Consider the following 24,226-nt stretch of genomic DNA (forward strand, 5'->3'; position numbering starts at 1 on the left):
CTCTACTTTATACATATATTACATTTAGCAGTCAAACTTATACTCAAATAAACATTCTATAATTAAAGCTGAAAAATTATTCAAATCCACGTTGCTTGGTCATTTCACCAAGCATCCCTTATTCATTTTATTAGAGTAACCCCAACATTACCATAGCATTCTGCCAGACAATGAATTGTATTCCAAGCACTCTTCCATATTCTCATTTCTTATGCCCATATTTTATACATCGAATTTAGAGGCAAGCTATTTTAGAATCTGTTCCTTATGTTCCAAATGTTACCATGGAATTTGTGATTCTGATCATACTATTTTGGTTTTTCTTTGTAATGTTTAAATTTTCATTAGATCAGATTTATTTGTTTTGGATCCTGTGTCCTTAGACAATGGCTAGTAAAACAAAAATATTAAAATTAATTGTAATCTATTTAGATGTATTCTCATTAAGATGTTGAGTGCTCGTGGATATTAGTTCATTATAGATTTGCAATAAATCAGAAGATTCAACTGTTGGCATCAAAATGCTTATAAAATTGTTAATGAGTTTGGTACTGAAATTAATTGGCAGCTACTAATGAAGAGAGATTAACAAGCAAAATCTGAGTTTTATTTTCTACAATAGTTATCAACAATGTTACACTATGCATATAATTTCATCTCATTAGAGAAGTAAAGGCCTATGAAACCCAGGAGAAATATCTCCAAAGTTAAACAATGTGGGCTGCAATTGAAAAATGTCTTTAAAATTCTCAATAGCTCCTTTTGATTGTAGTGACATTGTATTAAAGAAATTTCTCAACTGCAGCCCACAATGTTTAACTGTTACAGCATAATTATATAACTGGTTATTTTAAATTTTTCATCTTATATTTCCTGGATTATACACAATATAATTATGTATTAATACTATGATTATCATTTTATAAATTCCATTTTGCTAGGAAATTTTACTATAGTAAATAAAGTTCAATGATAATAAATAAGTAAACTAGGAATGCTTCATCTTGCAGGTTCAAATATATTTAAAGAGTCCTATTTGGTTGTAATGGATACAGTTCTATTGTACTGGATGCATCTAAATATCTGTCATAAAATCCATTGTGCTTTAAATAGTTTTGGAAGCAACTAGAGAAGTAATCCTACATCATACACAGGGGCTAAGCAAACTAGTGGCTCAATTTGTGCAACACATTACACCCAATATCTATCAGCCTGAATTAAAACACTGTTAGCTGAGCCAGTCCAAACACTGGCAACTTCTTACTGGACTCCAAATGGTCATTTTTAAAACCAAAGTTCATATACTTTTCTGATTACCTATTTAAACAATGAACGGCAAATGTAGGCATCTTACATTTTCTCCACTCAGCATTAATATCTTTTTTCCATTGTTTGACAGCTATGATCCCAAAAAAATCTCCATTGAAGCAGTTTTATGGAAATCATTCCACAAGTGCTTTTTCCAAAAGGCAACTGGACTTTTTTTCTTTGAAAACATTTCGATTCACATCCAAGAAGTTTCTTCAGTTCTAGCTTCTTGGATGAAAAGTGAAACTTTTCAAAAGGAAAAAAACCCCCAAGAAACTGGAAAAAGCACCAGTGGGACAACCATGACCTGGATTACTGATAATCTCCATAAACTTTATGGAGGTTTCTATCGTGAATTAGCCTCGATTCAGATGCAGAAAAACAAGAGAATGAGGCAACTTACTGGGAAAAAATATCATAGACTCCTAATAATGGAAATTATTATCAGAAGTACTCAAAACATTTATTATAGCTGAAGATTTCGCAGTTGAAGTTTATTAAAATAACAAAAGACTCAACTTTTTAATCCACAAGTAAAATCGCAATCCTGCGCAAATACGTCCAAAATAATTTCATTCAATTTATCGCACTTATTGGCTGGGTTGCTTTGTTAGCCTCTAAACCTGCATAACCCGTAAATAAATTTTTGTTTAACGCAAACTATTTTTCTAATGCAAAATCCGTGCTATTTTTCTTGTTTCCAGGGAATATTGAATAAAGTAGCAGCCAAAAAATATCCTATATTTGCAAATATAGGATCCACGAATTCCTCCTGCCCCCCCCCCTCCCCCAAGCAAGCAGAAACATCGCAGGACCCAAAAGCTATACTCTCTCCCGCTCCCGTGCCGGTTTATGATAGCCAGGAATTCTGGGAGTTGAAGTCCATGGTCATAAAAGAGCCGAGGTTGCCTACCCCTGTGATAGCCCCTCCCATGAGTGATGGCCTTTGCTCCATCCTCAGCCAATCCCTGCCGAAAGCATCCCCTCCTCCTTCCCATTGGTTAGAGTCAATTCTGCGACTGGTGCGTGCCGCGTTCGCCCTGTGCGTAGTTTCCTCCCCGCCCACCTTGGAGCAAGAGAACGTGCACGCCCGAACGTTGGCGCAGGCGCACTGCGGCCCATCGCCCCCCCCGCTTCCTTTTTTTTAAATGGTAAACATCCTGCCGAATTTTGAACGGCTGGTTTGGGCGGCAGGAAGAGGAGCGGCCGCCATCTTGTTTGTTTGAGTGGCCCAGGCGGGGGGGGTGGGGGAATCCGCGGGTGGCGGTAGCGGCCTAGGCGGTTCTGCACGACGGTTGGAGCCCAGTTCCTCAGGCAGCTACGCAGGACTAGAGGTGAGAGCTGGAAGGAGGAGGGAAGAGAGAGCAGGTGCGGCTGCTGTAGCAGCCGGAGCAAGACTAGGCCTTGACCTGGGTCTAACTGTCCCCCTCTGGGCTCCGGCTCACTGCGAAAGGCGGAGGGAGAAACGACTCATTAACGGCTTTTGACCGAAGCTGGGAGGCAGGTCCCCGGCTTCAGGACTGGGCTTTTCCTTGCCCTTCGATGGTTTTTAAGCCTCTCGGTTGCGGGACCTCGCCTGATCGTTGCCGTTTTCGAAATTAAGCGGTGGTTGAGAAGGACTGCTCTATCCCTCGCTTTAACTCTTCCTCAAAAGGAAGCCAGAATGAACCTTATTTCCATGTGAATCACCTCGGGATCCTGCGGAAAAGCTCTGGGGTTGTGTGTTAGGTTGCAAGACGAAATTGGCCTGTCTGGTGTTGGGTTATTTTCCCGTGTTTCAGTACGAGACTTTCTTCCCTTTGTAAAAAGATTGACTCCGGCTTTGACGAGTATAGAGAGCATTAAAGGGGAGAGCTAAGACTCCTTTGATTAGATTTTGGTTTTGGCTGTTGCTTGGGAAATTGAAATATTCGGGCCTGGCTTTTAGTAGCCTAGAAAACTGAGCCTTGAAGCCTAGTTTCTTAAGGATTTGATTGGTGTAGTGAGAGACTGTCAGAAAGCTTCAGGGTGTAGCGGAGTCGTGTAAAGTTGGTATCTTATGTCACGTTGCATTTGGAAAAGTTGAGCAAAATCGCTCCGTGATTTTGTAGACATTAGGAATAAAAGTAGTATAAATAGACTGGTAAAGAACACGTTTTACAGGGAGTTAATGGCTGAGGAAGTATAAAAGGTACGAACGGCTGCAGTGGAGAAGGCATTCAACAAGACAGTATGGCCCTAGAAAGCCCCCTTGCCATTGCCAAATAAAAATGCATGCTTTAGTATAGAGAATAGGATGATTTTCCCCATCCCCCAAATCATTAAGAGACATTTAATGAGTCAATATGATACATTGATTAAGGTGCTGGATTTGCATTGAGGATTATCATAATAAATTATCATAATAAATGTTAATCCAGTATCAAATAGTTAATACTGTTTTGATTTGTTAATATTATATTGTATGAACAAGATAGAATACACAGAATCCAGTGAGAAGGTGATGTCTATGGAAGATTGATGAGGAAGAAAGTGGGATTAAAAAAAATAATTGACTAAGGTCAAAGAGGAAAGTAATTCTAAAACAATTTGGTGGTGTATTCACTATAATACTAAAGAGGGAATGGGGAGAGAGTGGTTGTTGCATTGGCCATGTTGGATGAATGGAATCAGTGCCTCACTGAAGGTCCAAACTGAGTGGCAACGTGGTTCCATTTCAGTCTCATATTTGGTAAGAAATATACTGTGAAGTTGAACGGAAGTGGCAGGAAAGAGATTGTCTGCCAGAGTTTCATGTCTTGGAAGCCATAATGGGCGAGGGAGAATTTCTGGAGAGGTGTAGCAAAGTAGAAAGTGCAATGATGTGAAATGAATGAACTATGTAACCCTAACACAGGGTGGGACATATGCTGGAAGTACATTTTAGATCTGGTTTTTGCCTTGAAGCAGGTGAGAGAGAATTGGTTTGTCAGGGACGTTTTAATCTTCCTTGTGAGTATGAAATTGATCTGTGCCAACAATCTTCCCAGGGAAAATGCACCAATTACAATGAGGGGAAAAAAGTATTTGATCCCCTGCTGATTTTGTACGTTTGTCCACTGACAAAAAAATTATCAGATTATAATTTTAATGGTAGGTTTATTTTTATGGTAAGAGACAGAATCACCACCCAAAAAAATCCAGAAAAACTCATTTCAAAAAAGTTATAAATTGATTTGCATTTTAATGAATGAAATAAGTGTGTGATCCCTTCGCAAAACATGATTTAGTATTGGTGGCAAACCCCATTATTGGCAATCACAGAGGTCAGACATTTCTTGTAGCTGGCCATCAGGTTTGCACACATCTCAGGAGGGATTTTGTCCCAATCCTCTTTGCAGATCCTCTCCAGGTCATTAAGGTTTGAAGGCTGACGTTTTGTAGTTCGAACCTTCAGCTCCTTCCACAGATTTTCTATGGGATTAAGGTCCGGAGACAGGCTAGATCATCCAGGACCTTAATGTGCTTCTTGAAACACTCCTTTGTTGCCTTGCCTGTGTGTTTTTGGTCATTGTCATTCTGGAATACTCATCCACAACCCATTTTCAATGCCCTGGTTGAGGGAAGAAGGTTGTCACCCAAGATTTGATGGTACATGGCCCGTCCATCGTCCTTTTGATGCGGTGAAGTTCTCCTGTCCCCTTAGCAGAAAAACAGCCCCAAAGCATAATGTTTCCATCTCCATGGTTGATAGTGAGGTTGGTGTTCTTGGGGTCACAGGCAGCAATTCTCCTCCAGACATAGCAAGTTGAGTTGATGCCAAAGAGCTCGATTTTGGTCTCATCTGACCACAACACTTTCATCCAGTTCTCCTCTGAATCATTCAGATGTTCATTGGCAAACTTCAGACGGGCCTGTACATGTGCTTACTTGAGCAGGGGGAATCTTGCGGGTGCTGCAAGATTACAGTCCTTCACGGCATAGTGTGTTACCAATTGTTTTCTTGGTGACTAGGGTCTCAGCTGCCTTGAGATCTTTGTTACAAGATCCTCCCATGTAGTTCTGGGCTGATTCCTCACCATTCTCATGATCATTGAAACTCCAGTTACCTATATAAAAGACACCTAAGACCCAGAAATCTTACTGATTGATAGGGTATCAAATATTTATTTCACTCATTAAAATGCAAATCAATTTATAACTTTCTGGATTTTTTTGTTGTTATTCTATCTCTCACTGTTAAAATAAACCTACAATTAAAATTATAGACTGACCATTTCTTTGTCAGTGGACAAATGTACAAAATCAGCAGGAGCCAAATACTTTTTCCCCTCACTGTAACTGATGGATCCTCTGATGCTCGGTCAGTTTCTCAGAGATTTGGAGGACAATTTCATCAGATACCTAGTCAACCTTTGTAATATAGAGGAACAAGTATAACAGATAGGATTGCTTCCAATCCCAAGGGGTTCTTGGTATATTGAAAAGGTCTGATAGATGAAGCAGATGAAGAGATGGCTATAGCAATGCTGGCAGAAGATGAGTGAGAAGATGATAGGACAAAGCTATAAACTCAGATTCAGTTAGGAGATGTGGACATTCTACTATGGTGTTTAAAGATTATTAGAGGATAGGTGGGGAGAAACAAGCATAGAAGCAAGGTGAAGTGGCTGTTCTTTGACAAACATAACCAATCTTGTTTCTCAATAGGATTGTGCTCTTTCACAAAGAACAAAAGAGCAGGTGGAAAACATTCATAGGAAGGGGCACACTGATGATAGTCGTACTCTTGTTATCTATCAACTGGACAATCATAATGGATAGTAAATATATCTGACATTGAAGCCACTTGGATACTTCAACTTGTGTTTAATGAAGCTGCTGTTCTGCTTATGAGTTGGACCTGTTTCTAAGTGTAAAATAGAATGTCTTCCAAAAGTGTCCACATTAGTATGTTCATATGGAGTGGGCACAAAAGTGGACATTATTTTTAGTGATTCCCTTTGTATGATCAGAGTAGTTCTCTTAATATATTCTAAGGACTTTGGGGGATAAAGGGGTCATGAAGCCTTTGAGTTATTTTTGTATCCAGATTTGGTGGCTTCTATCCCTCTGGCCATGTGGCTGACAGCCTAGTTGAGAAGGATATGACTAAGTGTCAATGAGTATATGTGTGTGTGTGAATGGAAGAGAAAGAGCAAAAGGTTTGCTGTTATTTTAGATTCACTGGGTTTCTATGTGTTCTAAAGAACAGTTTGTGCCTCAGTGTTCACTTGAAAATGATTTGAGTATGGCTGTTTGCCAGGCTTGTGAGTGAGTGGCCATAACCCAAACCTGAGCATGCATTTAATACCTATATTATGTATGAAATATTTTGCTGAAATTACTGTATGCCTCTGCCATTATATTTAATGTACCTTTTTTTTTGCAGGTTCTGCATAGAGCGTTGGCACAATGTTTTATGCTCACTTTGTCCTGAGCAAAAGAGGGCCGCTAGCTAAAATATGGCTGGCGGCCCATTGGGACAAAAAGCTAACCAAAGCCCATGTGTTTGAATGCAATTTGGAAAGTAGCGTAGAGAGCATCATCTCCCCTAAGGTATTTTTATGATTATATTTTGTGGTATATAGGAAATTGGTATAAAAGCATATGTTCATCCAAATGTATTACTGAGTTATTTTGTTAGTATTATCAATATATAAGTCCAGAGTTTAGTTTGGAATTGTCAACAGATGGATATATCTGAGTGTTTGGGCTAAGATATGAATGAGAGAGCTTATTCCTGTTTATCTCCTTCCTGCATTGAGAAATTACATTGCAGCTAAATGAGTACCATTTAGTTACCATGGTTCATTGTTGTATGTCCTCCCACGCAGAATTTAACAAACATACTTAAAGCAAGACACACTGGGACTTGGTTCTCTTTTAATTTTTATCACTGTTTAAAAAAAAGTTTGTTTTATATTTAGAATTCTGAGAATACAGCTCCATATTGTATCACACATGGTGTTAACAATTTGCACTAAATAAAGCATGATCTAGAATAGTAGAAACTGACTTTCTTTAATAGCAGTTATTATAAGTCTTCTCATTATTTTCTAAAGTTTTCAATAAAGGATTGGGCTGAATATATAAAGCTTATATTTTTAGACTGGGCTAAAATTAATAATCAGCAAGAAAAAGAGACCATCCATTCTCCCCCCCCCACAAAAGTTTCTTAACTTTTTCTTTGATGCAGTTTTGTTTAACTTTATTTTTCTGTGAAGTATATCACCAGTACTCATTTATTTCCATGGGTTAAAAGTTCCTGAAACAGCCAATAAATTTGCATAATTATTATATAAAAAATGCTTGCCAAAGATCACCAACAACATGGTCAATGCAGTCTCTGTGCTATATGGCCAGGCTTGAATCTTTACTGAAAGAGGTCCACTTCCACATTCCTTCAGAGCAGTAAACCAACTATCTTCTCAATAACATTTTATATCTCTGCTCTATCAGGAAGGGTGTGCTTTGGGTCTTTCTATCAAACAATGCCATTTTTGTGGATCTCTGTTAGTGTTTTGAAAGGTTCTGAAAACCTGACTCTTTCGCCAGACATTTAGGCCAGAAGGTTAATTGAGCTCTGCTAATAATGTGGGGATTATTGTTTTAACCAGACTTACATCATCCTGCGGTATATACTGCCATGGTGGTTTTAATCTGTATGCTGCCCAGAGTCAAGTTATGAGATGGGCAGCTCTTTAAATAGTTTAAATAAATTTATGTGTAGAAGGCGGTTTGGCATAGTGATTAAGGTGCTGACATAGCAACCAAGGGACAGTTTTGGGTGTCCCTTGGACATGAAAGCCGGCTGGGTGATTGTGGGCCAGTCACTGTCTCTCACAGGTGTGTTGTGGGCAGAATAGGTAGGAATATTAACTATATTGGCTTCCTTATATTGTGAATGAAAAAGAAAGATAAAATAATATTAATAGACAATGAAGATAACAATTAAAATGACCATAAATCAGTTAAGTTTTAAGTCATTTCATAGTTTTGATAGTACAATATATTTGACATTGCAAAGTGCTCCTTATTTGATAAACTGAATGGCAATAAAAGAAATTACACATATTAATTTGAGACTTAAATAGATAGATAACCTTTATTGTCATTTTTACTGTGGGCACATTGGCACACATTAAAAATGAATTTTAGTTGCTCTCAAAGTGTACAAATACATAACACATTTAAACATGCTGTATACAACATATGTATAAACCTATACCCTTACTTATAAACGGGTCTTCAAACTTGGTCTTTTTATGACTTATGGACTTGAACTCCCAGAATTCCTCAGCCAGGCACGCTTGCTGAAGAATTCTGGGAGTTGAAGTCCACAAGTCATAAAAGGGCCAAGTTTGAAGACCCCTGCTTATAAATAACATATAAATATTAATTAGTGTCCATCTTGGTTACATAATGGAAAGAGGACGCTTTAGAGCACAAGATTAAAACTGTATGGAAGAAAACTGACTGAATCTGGAGGTTCTGCTTCAGATACCACAAAGCCTCTTCCCAGAAGGTAACAAGGAAAATAGGTCATGAAGAGGATGTGCAGTGTCTCAGACAATCTTGCAGACCCTGCTCAAGCATCACTTATATGCTATGTCCTGGATGGAAGGGAGGGAACTGCCAATAATCTTTTCTGCCATCCTCCCCACTCTCCACTCACCATTCTCTGCACTGCTTTCTTGTCTGAAGCAGACAATAATGCCACATGACAGGATGCTCTCGATTGTCCCTCTGTAGAAAGTGGTAAGGACAGGGGAAGGAAGATGTACATAATAAAAGTAGGATATGAGGGTTTAAGGAATTGCCTTCCTATTTGTTCCTTAGTTACGATTAACTATAAATAATTTTTCAGGTGAAGATGGCTCTTCGAACTTCAGGACACCTTTTATTGGGAGTTGTTAGAATCTATCACAGGAAAGCTAAATACCTCCTTGCAGATTGTAATGAGGCATTCATTAAGATTAAGATGGCTTTCCGTCCAGGTATTTGATGCATATTTGTTTTTATACAACTGTTACTAGTTCATGAATGGTATAATTTTGTTTACTTTAGAGTACAATCTTTTAAATATAATAGAATATGTACCATGTGATTCCCCCCTAGATTATTTAGTAAATTCTTAATGACTTTTGTAATATGATTGGACCTAACTGGGCCTTGACAATTATTTTGGAATAGTTGTGCTTATGTGGTTTTTTTGAATCCAGTTTGATATTGTCATGTAAAGTCAGGGTGTTCCATTTGTAATCTTTAAAATCAGTTTTATCACCAAGTTCAGTGTAATGACTGAATCCTATTCTACTTTATTGAATAGTTTATTGTCTGTGAAAATGTATGCTGCAGTTAATATGATCAGCAAGAGTGCCAAGATATTTTCTTTAAAAAAGTCACATTAAGAACCTATGATGTTTTTTTTTTAAGGTGTGGTTGATTTGCCTGAGGAAAATAGAGAAGCTGCTTACAATGCAATCACTTTGCCTGAAGAATTTCATGATTTCGATCAACCATTGCCAGATTTAGAGTAAGCACTTATTTTCTTATTCTAAGATAATTATTGAGATATTTGTAGATTACCCATGTCCTTATTGCTGTATTGGAGCAGAAAACAAACAGTGAAAGAATTTCCATTCTACTGGTTAGAAAAAAAGTTGTTTCTACTTTTTGAAAGATATGCTGTAACACTACACCTGTAGGATAAATAATATTTTGAGTTTTGTAATCTGTGTGGATTTTAAAATATTAAGCCGCATTGTTTTTTTCCATTAATTTACTAAAATGACTTTATTTAACTGAAGATTAATATACGATTGTCTTCTGGAATGATTTCTAATTAAAAATCTTTATGTCTTTTGAAAGTGATATTGATGTGGCTCAACAATTCAGCTTGAACCAAAGCAGAGTGGAAGAAATTACAATGCGAGAAGAAGTTGGAAACATCAGCATACTTCAGGAAAATGACTTTGGTAAAGCATGCATGTTTTAAATAGGATTTATGCTTAGTTTCTTGTATTTTCATAAAATCAGTTGATATAGATCAGTGGTGACGAACCTATGGCACGCGTGCCAGAGGCGGCACTCAGAGCCCTCTCTGTGGGCACACGCACCATCGCCACTAGCAGCTTGCATTAGGCAGCATTAGGCTGCCACCGCTGCCCGGAGCAGCAGCTTTGCTCAGCACAAAGCAGGCAAAATAGCCGGCTAGCAAGCTTGAGTAGAGGTGTTAGAGCATCGAGGTGGCCATGCCCACCTGGCCATACCCACCCAGTCTGCTGTAACCATTCTGGCCACGCCCACCCAGTGGGCCACACATCCCACCCTCCCTGAGGGAACCACAATGCTCATGTGGCCCTGGCACTTTGCAATAAATAAGTGGGTTTTGGATTGTGGGTTGGGCACTTGGTCTCTAAAAGGTTTTCCATCACTGATATAGATATTATAATGTATAAGTAAGTAGTCCTTGACTTATGACCAGTCGTTTAGCAATCGGTCAAAGTTACACAGACTTACCTGAGAGGTATGTACAACCTGAATTTAAAGTTCCAATGATGGGGTTTGCATGGTCACATAACCATACTTCAGGTGCTTGGCAACTGGGCCCCATTTATGGCTATTTGCAGCATCCCACTTTGCGTGATCATATTTACTTCTAGCTTTCTGCAAAACTGGCCTATAGTAAACCATGGGTTTGCTTAATGACGGCAGTGGTTGCTTTACAATCTACGCAGAAAAGTTGTAAAAGCTTAATGAACAGCCTCCATTATGTTCGTAATGTAAGGACTACCTTACATTATAAATAAACATAATACATTGATATTTTAATAATCATAAATAAGCATAGCTTTTTTCCTCCTTGATTTGGGGAATGCTTACAAAGTGCTGAGGATCTTGAACAATTAAACTTCACAGTGAATGTTCATTTAATGGCCTATTTCTGAGAAGAGGCATTGGTTATTCCTGAATGTCCATTTAATACAAAAAAATGACATTACAACAATTTATGACCTTTGAGTAATGACATCATTATGGATATGAGGCAAAACATGCTATTAGCATCAATATACTTCATTTGTGTAATGGTGTTGTTATGCAAATGTGCAAATCAATACAAATGTTGGGATTTGTATATTTATATATTATGTAAATAATATTAAACTTCATATTTGTCATAAAGATAAAATTGCCTTGCAAACTTTATGATAGACAAACAGATAGAGACCATTTCACATGCTGGGGAATGCCCAATTTTTTTTACTCCCATCAGATTTGAAATCTGCTAACATGGGGATCTATTACATTAAGGTTTAAGTGTTTATTCCAGCTAAAACTACATACAGTATTCATTTGATCAGTTTTTCTATTCACAAGTAATATTTGTATCTCTTACAGTCAATGTAATTGTATGAAAGTAACATATTTAAAGCATTCATTCTCCATTTTTAGTCTAAAATTTCCCAAAGCAAGAACATAGAATAATAAAAAGCAGTGGCCAGGGGGGTCTTGTTAGTGTGTTCAGCGATCCATCTCTTGGTTTTAAAACAATTCATATACTGCCTCACCAAGCATGGATAATTTTCATTATTCTACATCTATTTTAAGGAGTTAATGGTCAATGAGCCTACTGTAGAACCTCTGCAATAAGGTTGAATCAGAATCTAAAGTGATAAATTCACAGTGTTGCAATCTTTTTATGTAAACAAAAAGTTGCACATCTTCCAAATATGCATATATATACCGTAAATGCCGGCGTATAAGACGACTTCTGCGAGCGCTGAAATCGGCGCCAAAGACGGGGGTCGTCTTATACGCCGAGTCGTCTTATACGCCAGAAATACTGGTAGTTTCTGGCGTATAAGACGACGTTCTAGGAATGCGGCCCGGCTATAAAGACGGGGGTCGTCTTATACGCCGGGTCGCCTAATACGCTGGCATATACGGTATTCTAATGGCAATACCAGTGGTTCTGAGATGCACAGGTTGGAGAAAAAATGCAGGGTCAAAGAATATGAATAATTTATTAATCTTGGGAAAATAATTTTATAAGACTACTACATTAGTGAAACAACTGGAACAAAGAATATATATGAAACATGAGTAATAACAAAATAAACTGAAGAAGATAATATCTTACGTGTTGAATGTTGCAGTTCATAAAAAAATATTCTGTGTACTAACTAAAAATTAGAGCAACTTAGTGTTGTAATTTAGAATAATGTAGGACAGGTAATTGAAAATACCTGTCTCTTTTTTCCCCTTAATTTTAAAGGAGACTTTGGCATGGATGATCGTGAAATGATGAGAGAAGGTAGTGCTTTTCCAGATGACATGCTGGTAAGCTCTAGTACTTCAAACCTTCTGCTGGAGCCAGAGCAGAGCACCAGTCATCTTAATGAGAAATCTAATCACTTGGAATATGAAGACCAGTACAAGGATGATTTTGGAGAGGGAAATGATGGTGGAATCCTGGGTATGTTATCAATTTGTATCTTGCCATAAAGCACCACTTCTAAGGTCACAGTTAATTTGAACCATTGTTAAACAAACAGGTGTAGGTCGACGTTAGTCATCGACTACCTGTAGAATAAGGGTCGTGTGAGTGTAGTAAAAGAGTTCTAACTGAAGATGTAAGATTTTTTTTTCCTCATGGGACAACATAGATAGATTTTTACATCTATAACCATAAAGGCAACTATGACAAGTGGGACTGTTGAAACTGCAGTCATAAGTTGTCATATCACAAGACATTATACTTTATGACAGAGTCACTTTAGCAATGGAGTTCACAGTCCCAATTCTCATTAATAAGTGAGAACTATGTAAGGAGAAGGATTGTCCCCTTATTTTTATGTTTCCCCGACCTTCCCTGGTTTTCATATAAGATAGGCAGGGACATGCTCTTTTACAGCCATTTAAACTTCTTTCAATATTAATTTCTCATAACAGAACGCATACTAACACCTGTCTATTGCTATTTATATGTGTAAATGTTTATCTTTCATTGTAAAACAAAAAATCACCTATGCTCTTTGATACGTATTCATTATTCTGCAATAAATATGTATGAAAATATTTTTGCTTAAGCTACGCAAACAAATAGACCCTTTTCCAAATAGAACCATCAAGGAAGAACCCACACTGCCATCAAAACTGGTAAAACAAGCTATTATGTATAAACAGGTGGCAAACTCCACGCTCATTTTGCCCTAATGTTACCTAGCTGCATAATGTACTGTCTACAGATAAGCTTAGTGAACACTAAGAACTTCATAGTTATAGATACTCTGTTGAAAAAGTTCTGTCTTTTAATGCCATGTAGTCTTACATTGTGATATAAGATTTATGTGTTTTCCGGTGAGACCGCTCTATCAGGGCAACCTGGTCTACCCCAAATATGGGATGGAGCATTCTGCTTTTGCCTTTCAGACCCAATGTAGCCCCAAATAGCTATACTAGTCTCCCTTTAATTGTTTGTCGGTAAATTTAAATTTAACACACATGTAAGATTTATGCTTCTAACAACTGCTTGATTTGTTATTTCAGTTGACAAACTTCTCAGCAACACTGAAGAAGGAATATTTGATGACCCACCTGCGCTTTCAGAAGTGGGAGTAATGATGCCGGAGCAACCTCCCCATGATGATATGGATGATGATGATAATGCCTCAAGTGAATATTTAAACAGTTGTATTTTGTTTTTTTGAAAATGCTCTGTAACTGATAGCATTTCATGGATGGAATGGCATACTTGACAGATGTATATTTTCTACATCATTAATATTGCGGCAGTAATTGCTAAAGGACTATCTATGGGCAAGACATAAGGCTGACAGATTAAAAGTTGGTACTTGTCTAGGCAGGGATCAACTTCCCTCTTTTTCTCTCGTCCCAACTGATTTTCATGACCAATGTTTCATCAATGGAAAATGGTGTTTGCCAGTTGCTCACCTTTTCTTGGTCACCCTCCTAGCCCAAATTACATTTCTTCCTATTATTGCCCATCCCATGCACATTGCGAGAGCATATGAATATGATGAACGATGTATCAGAACAAGATGGTTAGCGTGTTTGTGAAGCAATCAGAAATGGTTGGAAATTTCATTCATTTTAACTAATGATTTAAATCTTTCCATATTTGTAGAGGAAGAACCAGTAGCCCATTATGAATCAAAGGAAGAAAATCTTGAAGCAATCATGAATACTTACATAGATTAAAAAAAGAGCCGTTTTTAAAAGTCTTGAAGAAAAATATAGAAATTCAATTTGAACTCTAATATGGAATGAATGAGTGAGAGAGAAAAAAGTCAACCAGATTGCAAGGTAGAATAGATAGGAATAACTAGAAAATGAGGATACAGCGTGTGGTTGTATAGAAAAGTTAATCCTTTACCGCCTGGATTGGTTAGTTTATGGTTCATATTAGCATGTTAGGATAAAACATGCCCATAGAGAGCTTTGGAGAAAACAAATGTAATTGACTCTAGGTATTCATGTATTCACTAACTTTTACCAAAAGGGGGAAAAAAAACATTGCCTGAAGCAAGGCAATGACATACTCAGCTGGCACAGAATGAGGACAATGTTAGCCAGGAAGGACCCAGAGAGGGAAAATGGGCAGCCTCTAACCCATGGAAGATAATTTTGATGGCTCTGACTTGTATTTCATATTGTGGCTCTAAAATACTTTCAAAAACTTACTTCATTCTCTAATTCACAGTGGGAGGACCAGAAAGTCCAGACTCTGCAGATCCGGTAGAACCCTTGCCAACCATGACTGATCAGACAACACTGGTTCCAAATGAAGAAGAAGCCTTTGCTTTAGAACCCATTGATATCACTGGTAAATTTTAATTGTTTTTGTCTGTAATATGCCTACTATTGCCTTTTTTTTTTAACCACAGGAAAATCTTAAGCTTTTCTGATGGCTTTTCATAAAAGATCAGCCTTTGTGTTTTAAGTAAAAGTAAATCACTAGGTATGTGTGCATGCACAGAGGCTTCTTGTTGCTTTAGATTTAAAATAATTTAATCACTTGGTAGTGATAGAGCTTAAAGTTTTCTATTAATTAGTAATTGCAATTAAATAGTAAAGATGATACCTGCTGGCAGATGCCTCTTCTATCTGATGACAGAATAACAATTAATGAGGAAGGTATTAGACAAAGGTTTCAGGATATTGTCTCATACACACTGGCCAGCTTTCATCTTCCAGATAAGATCAGATAAAACTTGCAACATACATTTGCAGCTTGGTTCATCCCAGATACATTTTCTGATTGTTCACTCCCTTACATAAATAAATTGTCAGCAGATCTATAAATCTTTTCTAACCCTTGATAAATTCTGGGAATAATAGAGTCTAATCAACATTGGCAAATTTCAGACAGTTATGCATAATCAGATCTGGCTAGTACTTGGATGGAAAACCATCAAGAAATTACAGCATTACATTCTAGACCAGGAAGTTAAACAAAATGTCTTGGAAGAAAGGAATGGCACACCATTCCATTTTACTTCAGAGAAAACGTATATAGATGTGTACACAAAGTCACCAGGAATTAAAGTCAAAAGAAGCTCTTGTTTTGTTAGTATTATTTTGTGTGTGTGTGTGTGTGTGTGTGTGTGTGTGTGTATACCCCACCTTTATTACTTGTATAAATAACTCAAGGTGGTGAATATATCTAACACACCTTCCTCCTCCCCCCCCCCATAACAACAAGCTGGTGAGGTGAGTTGGGCTGAAAGAGTGACTGGCCCAAGGCCACCCAACTGACTTTCATGGCCAAGGCCATGAACTGCCTTAACCACTAGACCAAACACTATTTTAAAACTGTATCTGAAAATTGTTTAAAATAAAATGATTGCTTGTGAAATAGGAAAAACTTTTGGTTATGTTCTCTCCGATCCATATTGTTCCAGTTAGATCAGAGGTCCCCAACCTATGGGCTGCGGCACACTACCGGGCCGTGGCCTCTTGGCCACTCAGCCACATCAGTAGCTGGGCAGTGCACACGTGTGTGTGCTCACTCCCCTTCATGCCACTGTTGACACGAGTGTTGTGCAGGAGGCGGGCTGCCGCCACGAACCTTGCATGGGCGGTGGGAGCACTGTGAGCAGCATGTGGGCAGCTGCACGCCATATGCAGGTGGCGGCATGCCATAACCTTGTGCAGGCTGGAGCAGGCGGGCTGCAGCATGAGCCTCGCGTGGGATGGTGGTGCAATCTTTGCGCCAGTGTCGTCATTGCTGCGGGCTAAGCCTCATGCAGGGTGGCGGTGTGATCATTGCACCGGTGATAGCATCGTTGCAAGCCTGGTGCCGGTGTCGCTAACAGCCTTGTGCTCATGCTCGCAGCCCCGTTTGCGTGGTGCACATGCTTGCACCCTGTGTCTAGCCTTCAAGCATCTTCTCTCATTTATTTAGAAAATTTATATTGCCACCTACTCACACATGGCAATTCAAGGTGGCTTACACGGATATAAAAACACCATATAGAAGAAGTGAAAATAAGAAAAATAATAAAATAATAACCACCACCACCCGGCAACAACACAGATTCATACCAGCCATTTAATGGGCTCCATCCTGCTCTGGGTTCCCCAGGCCTGCTGGCAGAACTACGCCTTTAGTACTTGTAGTTCTCTTTTGAATGGTCTCACTGAAACTTCTAACAAATATCTCATGTTACCTAGTCTGACCAGAATTGTAGGCGTATATTCTTTCCTGAATATTATAACGCAATCATTCTTATGTAAAAATTTTTAAAGCAGATTTTGAAAGGGTTCCTTTGTACACAAATTGTAAAATAGTTGTAAAAGAAACTAAAATAATACTATAATTTAATTATCAATAGGAACAATGTTGTAATGTCCAGTGTTTAATACATTTCTTTCCTAAATAGTTAAAGAAACCAAAGCAAAGAGGAAGAGAAAGCTGATTGTAGATAGTGTGAAAGAACTGGATAGCAAGACCATCAGAGCCCAACTAAGTGACTATTCTGACATTGTCACCACACTGGATTTGGCACCTCCTACTAAGAAATTAATGATGTGGAAAGAGACTGGAGGTGTTGAAAAACTTTTCTCTCTTCCTGCTCAGCCTCTTTGGAATAGCAGGCTGCTGAAGGTGAGCTAAACTAATTTTTGGAAATTTTGTAATGAATAGTTATTGCAAATAATATTAAACCATCCGTTATCAATTTAGTCACCGAAGATATGCCAGAAGTGCAACTCCTACAACTCCCCCAAAAATATAAGAAGGTTTGGATGGCTGCCAGAAACTGATTGTTACATTTTCTAATAATAATTTGTGCAAATGAGGCATTATCCTTCACATTTATAGAATGTGAAATCTCTAAGGACTCTTAGCAGTTTAGGTGAAAGAGAGAAGTAAGCAATATATTCTAAACAAAGGGATACAAATGAAAGATACATAAAGTAATAAAAACATAAAATAAAATTAGACTGAACTATACTCAAACTAGGTTGAAGGCTGAAATGCCCTCCTAAGTGCCAATTGGGAGCTTCCTGAAAAGCCTGACACAGCTAATAAAAAGCTGTACCAAACCTCAGTGCCCATCAGCTCCCTAAAGTGAGGCACCTCTAATCAATTTATAGTAATTAACTTTATAGTTGGTGCATATGCAACTATATCCAACATTATCTATTTTAGTATGTAGATGGAAACAGTCCAATGCTAGCTTAACGTTGAACTGCCTGAGCTAGATAACCAAGCAGCGTTTGTCAATTGAAGATATAATTTACTTTTTTTTTTATTTGAAGCTTTTTACTCGCTGTCTTACACCTCTTGTACCAGAAGATCTTAGAAAGAGGAGGAAAGGAGGGGAAGCTGATAATCTGGATGAGTTCCTTAAAGATTTTGAGAATCCAGAAGTACCTCGTGAAGAGCAGCAACGCAATGTTATTGGTTTGTGTCTTTAATGGCTTATTTTTTGACTGTTCAGTAAAATGCGTTTAAAAAGCTGTGCAGCTTAATGTTCAAAATGTGCACTTGCTTCATATGTATTGCTACCTTCTGGGCTAAAAGAAGTATTTGTGCTTTTGTAAAGATAGAAAGGACTCACAGCGTTGAGAAAAATAGTAACTCATCAGTGTTATTTTGTAATAGATGAACCCATTTTAGAAGAGCCGAGTCGCCTGCAGGAATCCATGATGGAAGGCAGTAGGACCAATTTAGATGAATCAGTCATGCCACCCCCTCCACCTCAGACGGGCGTAAAGCGAAAGGCTGTACAAGTGGAACCAGAGCCTGTGCTCCCTGTGAGTGAAAGAATGTATTTAAAATCCAGATATATTGCTGAACAATAAAGTATAATGCTTATCTCTGTAATGACTTCGAAGCAATACCAAATGTCATAAGAAGGTCCATTTGGGTCATTTATCCAATTTCCAGTAGTGTAAATTGGCACAAGTGGATGACCTTTCAGCAATTTCACTGGTTATTGCTTATCCTTCCTTTGGTTAATATCCCCTATAATCGGAAAAAAACTAACAACAAAAACGTGTGTTAACTTTATGGTGCCTTGCTCAGTGGTTTTATAGTGGTTGTGTAGAGGGACAATTGAGAGCATCCCGTCATTTGTATTACTGTCTGGTTTAGAAGCAGCACTGCTTTGGACAGGAAGGCGATGCAGAGAGTGGTGAGGATGGCAGAAAAGATTATTGTTACCGTATTTTCCGGCGTATAAGGTGACCCAGCGTATAAGACGATCCCCGGCTTTGGCGCCGATTTCCATGCCTAGAAAGTCATCTTATCCGCTGGAAACTACCATAATTTCCGGCGTATACGATGACTCGGCGTATAAGACGACCCCTGACTTCGGCGCCAATTTCCACGCTTTCGAAAGTCGTCTTATACGCCGGAAAATATGGTAGTTCATTTTCTTCTATCCAGGACATGGGATATAAGCGATGCTCGAGCAGGGTCCACAGGATTGTCTAGGACGCTACACATCCTCTTTGTGACATGTTTTCCTTGTTACCTTCTGGGAGGAGGCTTCTGGGTATCTCAAGCAGAACATTCAGATTCAGTGTGTGTGTATATAATGTGTGCCAGTATGCTCACAGTAAACAATAACAAAAAGGTTTTCTTTAACAAAATATGGTGTATCAGTGGAGTTCATCTATTCTGTTTAATTGACTTTAAGTAAGTGCTGTCTTTATACATGCTATCCTTGGCAACACCAAATTTTCTTATCCAATGAAATTGAACATTGGGGAGGATGCAAGCAAAATTTTTGAACAGATTTTAATAAATGGATATATCTAGATATTTATATAATTAGGTTATATGTGAGGATTTTGAAAAACCAAGTCTGGTTTTAATTGTTAAACTTGAATGTTTCTCTCATCAGCCCCAACCATTACAACAGATAGAAATGCCCCCAGTGGAATTGCCTCCAGAAGAACCTCAGAATATATGTCAACTAATTCCAGAGCTAGAGCTTTTGCCTGAAAAAGAAAAAGAAAAAGAGAAGGAAAAGGAAGAGGAAGAGGAGGAGGAGGTAAGTATTGATTTACAGCAGTCAATCATCTCTTAGTCACTTTATGGTTCAATTACTGCAATGTACACTATGTGAGGCTGTCTTTGAGCCACTCAAAGCTTCAGCTGGTCCAGAATGCAATGATGGATGGATGGATGGATGGATGGATGGATGGATGGAAGGAAGGAAGGAAGTTCAGGAGTGTATTATCTGCTACACATGAATCTTAATGTGTACCCAGGATTTCACAAGTTTCTCCATTTGCTCTAAACAATTTGGTATTCACAACCTGTATCATTTTTCCTGAGCCTGGGCATATGGATTTCCAACACCCAGAAATCTGATCAAGGCACACTTGTTTGGGAATTGATTTTTAGTTGTCCAGATGGAATGTAAGCTGGAGAAAACTGATTTATATTAATTTCAGAAATTTTGAATGAAAATGTGAAGACCTTGTAGTTGCAGTTATTAATTGCTGCTCTCACTCAATTTGGGAAAGTTTTTTTAACCTTGACCTCCCCACAGTAGCCAGCCAATTGTGTATAATGAGCAAATTAGGTGGACATAAGAACTACAAAGCTTCTACTTTTGTAGTATCCTTATGTAGCTTGCTGGGGGAAATGTTTTGTTTTTTCATCTTGAGCATTTTTAGGACAGAAATTTAATTATATTATCTGAGTCTGTTCTTCAATGCAATTCGTTTCAGGAGGAAGATGGTACTGGAGGTGACCAGGATCAGGAGGAACGACGATGGAACAAGAGAACACAACAGATGCTTCATGGTCTTCAGGTATTAGTTCATTTTTGATGATGTGTGAGAGATAGTTTTTTAATATCATCTGTCTGCTCACAAACTTACTTTTTTCTTCTTCTGTGGCTAACTAGAGGCTTTCAGACAACCCACAAACACACCCTTACCGGGGCTCTGTTTTGCACAAATGAAACTCAGGATATATTTAAAAAAACTGGTCTGAAACCCTGAAGGGCCACTGCTGAGATAGATAAACCAATAATCAGATAAAAAATAAAACTTATTTCCATGTATATCCCTGTAGCCACTATTATAGGAAATTTAGTACAGAGAAGTATTCTCCAAATTGAGTCAGAAACACAAATCCCTCTGATTTTAGACATTTTTAAATCAGTCAATTCTTTTTTTTTTAATTGATGTTTGATTATCTTTGTCTCCTGAAGGTCTAAGCCTAGGGTGTCCAATCTTGGCAATTTTAAGTTTAGATCAGGGTTGTCCAACCTTAGCAACTTTAAGACCCGTGGCCTTCAACTCCCAGAATTCACCAACCAGCTATGTTGATTGGAGAATTCTGACAGTTGAAGTCCACAGGTCTTAAAATTGCCACCCCTGATGTAAGCTTTTCAGGCTGTAACTGGGTGCAGGAGCTCTTCCAGTAATGAGCACTTTATAAGTTCTCGTGTGATTGCTTGACATTAACAGATGTTTAGAATAAGAGTCGGAAATTATAATGGTTAACTATTTTTTTGTATTTTCAGAGAGCCCTTGCCAAGACTGGAGCAAAATCTATCAGTTTGCTTGAGTTATGTCGGAATACAAACCGCAAACAAGCAGCAGCAAAATTCTACAGTTTTTTGGTACTGAAAAAGCAACAAGCTATCGAGTTGACACAAGAAGAACCATATAGTGATATCATTGCAACTCCTGGTCCCAGATTCCATATTATTTGAATGGTTGGCTTACTGTATAGTTAGCATTGTTATTGCTCACACATTGTCCCATGTGCAGGGGCCCATAAGGGAAGAAATTTAGGTTTCATTGTCAATGTACAGTAATCAATTTTTTGTGTCTAGGGAGAGGTTTCTATTATCTTTTACCACTTTTGCATTTCTAGTAACCTTTCTGTACTGGGTGACTTGAATTCCAGTTGCAGAAATGAGACAGTACTCAAGGATCTTCATGAAGAGTGTTTTTATTTTTTAAAAACACACCGATTCAAAGCAGATTTGTGCAATAATGGTGCATCTAACTATGACTAATGATTCTTTTTCAATATCTTAATAAACCAGGATATTATTTTAATCAGCTCCAAAAGACCCAATAATGGCCAACTTTTTATTTCGTGACTGATTTGCCAAATAGACCTAACATTCTGAGCTTTCTTCCTTGTATGAGTGATCTTGCCTGCCCCCTGTTTGCATTGGTGTTGGTCATCTTCCTACCTACCAGTGGTGCTTTTTGGAGCTGCCATGGTGAATGTCAGTGCCTAGCAGGCAGGTGTCCTTGCTGTGCCAATGTTTTCTATAGAATAAGGATTGAAGCAGCTCTAGGACTTAAATGCAAATGCGTACCCATAAGGAAAAAGTGGTTTTTTTTTGTTTGTTTTTTTAAAAAGGGGGCTTGCTTCATGTGTAAAACATTTCTGGTAGTATATGTTACATTCCTTTTCAGAGTGATCCACCTCTGGCATCAGATAGCTATGAGGGCAGCAGGCTTGTTGGATTAAGCTTTTTCCTCATTTGAGATTAAACCTCTTCAAGCATTTACCTTTCTTAGGGGATTGTATGTACATTAAATGTCATACCTTTAGATTATAAGTAATTTGATTTTTGGAAACTGATAACTAGGTGGGTCTCATAGTTGGAGCAAGATAAATTTGTATAAATTGACTAATAATTATGTGGGACAGCATTGGCCCTAAAAGGACAGCAGGCTTCAGATGTATATTTTAGAAGCAGGTAAACTTGCATTTATTAAAAGTAATCTTGTTGTGTAATAAGTATTAATAGACCTGGCTACCTTTACAGCTTTTGTAATGGGGTATTTTCCAATAATGGACATTGAATGGCTTTTCAAACAACCCCCCGTTTGGTTTTTTACTATTTTTTTTAAATAGACTTTATTATTATTACTAGAATCAGGCCAAACCAGAAATCATGTGAATGTGGATGGATAGATGTTAACATTTCTTAGCAAAAGTAAAAAAAAAAAAATTAAATGTGGGCACTTTTGTGAAATGATTAACGTTTGGGACTGAGATTCAGTATGCGCCCAAGTGTAAAATTATGTGAATGTTTTAAAATTTGCGATGTTTTAATAACCCTTGAGGAAAAAAATGTATAAAATAGTTACTGCAACTTTATTTTTGACATGATGTGCCTGTACAACCATGTTTTTCTCCCTTTGTATAAAGAGACATTGTAGATAACTTGAATGTTTGATTATAGAGAAGGTCATTAGTTTCTTGTTAAAAATTGTTAGTCCATTTATGTTGCTTTTCAAGCTTAATATTCTTGGAAATAGTTGCTGTTATGTATAACTTTTCTAATAAAAGTTGTGTTAAGCCATTATATAGTGCCAATATCTCTAGTATTTGTCTAACTATATTGTGAGAAGTAATCTCCATATTAGCTAATAATCAATTAAAAGTGTTCTGAAAAGCTAGTTATCAAGGCATATATGCTGGAAGCAACACAGTACACTAACCAAACAAATGAACCTTAGGGGATGGAAAATTCAAGCAAAAGTGATCAGAAATGGGGAGCTCACATGTTTCCTGGTGTTCCTAAACTACAGTTCCCAAAATCACATTGATTGGGAATCCTGTGTAATGTAGCCCAAAATCTGGAAGTCCATAAATACTCCACTTCAGATTATAATGGAAACAGAACAAACAATTTGCTATTAATATACAAGGATAATAACTTATAATTTAAGATTTACTGAACTACAGCCACCATAAGAAATCAGAAATTTGAGGGTATATTAAAAGCACAATGCGTTAATTTGCACACAGAGAGAAGGATAGCAGCTTTATTTCAGTCTTTGGGGGGTAGGAGCCTATCAGCATGGCTCATTTTGCCTTGGGAAGTTTTGCTCACTCTTGCAAAAGTGCCTCAAATCTGTCAGATTGTAAGGGCATCTCCCTGTGCACAGTCCTCTTCAGGTCACCCCAAGATTTTCAATTGGATTCAGGTCCAGACTCATTCCAAACCTTCAATCTACAAAAGAAGCCAATCTTGTTGATTTGGAGGTGTGCTTTTGATCGTTTTGTTGAAAGCTGAAATTCCTCCTCAGTATTTTAGCAGAAGCCTGAAGGTTTTGTGTCAAAATTGATTGATATTTGGAACTGTTCATAATTGCCCCTACCTTGACTGAAACTCCAGTTCCAGCTAAAGATGGAACCCGAAAGGATAACGCTGCTACCACGTTTCACTATAGGTCAGTGGTTCTCAACCTTTCTAATGCCGCGACCCCATAATACTGTTCCCCATGTTGTGGTGACCCCCAACCACTTATACATCACCGGGTGCCAGGGCCGTGGTCAAAGAAAAGGGGAAAAAAATGGCGGTCAGCCTTGTTTGGCGACCCCCGTGAAATGGTCGTTCGACCCCAAATGGGGTCCCGACCCACAGGTTGAGAACCACTGCTATAGGTG

General features: G+C 38.1%; 1 protein-coding gene across 2 annotated transcripts; it reads left to right on the forward strand.

Annotated features, from left to right (window-relative positions):
* The first annotated feature begins 2,495 nt into the window (after positions 1 to 2,495).
* RAD21 (RAD21 cohesin complex component) lies at positions 2,496 to 23,138 on the forward strand. Of its 2 annotated transcripts, XM_039342214.1 has the most exons (14): positions 2,496 to 2,642; positions 6,698 to 6,864; positions 9,176 to 9,305; positions 9,745 to 9,844; positions 10,180 to 10,286; positions 12,587 to 12,787; positions 13,861 to 13,986; positions 15,035 to 15,157; positions 17,217 to 17,440; positions 18,097 to 18,241; positions 18,443 to 18,594; positions 19,689 to 19,838; positions 20,524 to 20,607; positions 21,327 to 21,518. In XM_039342214.1, the coding sequence occupies exons 2-14, from the start codon at positions 6,721 to 6,723 to the stop codon at positions 21,516 to 21,518; spliced, it is 1,878 nt and encodes a 625-aa protein (XP_039198148.1). In that variant the 5' UTR covers positions 2,496 to 2,642; positions 6,698 to 6,720. The 2 variants fall into 2 exon arrangements, with proteins under 2 accessions (XP_039198148.1, XP_039198153.1); XM_039342219.1 differs by lacking the exon at positions 2,496 to 2,642 and having other exon boundaries at positions 6,721 to 6,864; positions 21,327 to 23,138.
* The last annotated feature ends 1,088 nt before the right edge of the window (positions 23,139 to 24,226 follow it).

Source organism: Crotalus tigris, unplaced genomic scaffold (genome assembly GCF_016545835.1).
Source record: "Crotalus tigris isolate CLP2741 ecotype Arizona unplaced genomic scaffold, ASM1654583v1 scf7180000017550.10884619, whole genome shotgun sequence".
Classification (NCBI taxonomy): domain Eukaryota; kingdom Metazoa; phylum Chordata; class Lepidosauria; order Squamata; family Viperidae; genus Crotalus; species Crotalus tigris.

What these genes read in the sequence shown, in the direction of transcription:
- RAD21 (XM_039342214.1), top strand. Translation starts at nt 6,721, where the DNA reads ATGTTTTATGCTCACTTTGTCCTGAGCAAAAGAGGGCCGCTAGCTAAA. An exon ending in AGAGCATCATCTCCCCTAAG is followed by an intron (nt 6,865 to 9,175) that starts GTATTTTTATGA and finishes ATAATTTTTCAG; the next exon opens with GTGAAGATGGCTCTTCGAAC. An exon ending in AAGAGGAAGAGGAGGAGGAG is followed by an intron (nt 19,839 to 20,523) that starts GTAAGTATTGAT and finishes AATTCGTTTCAG; the next exon opens with GAGGAAGATGGTACTGGAGG.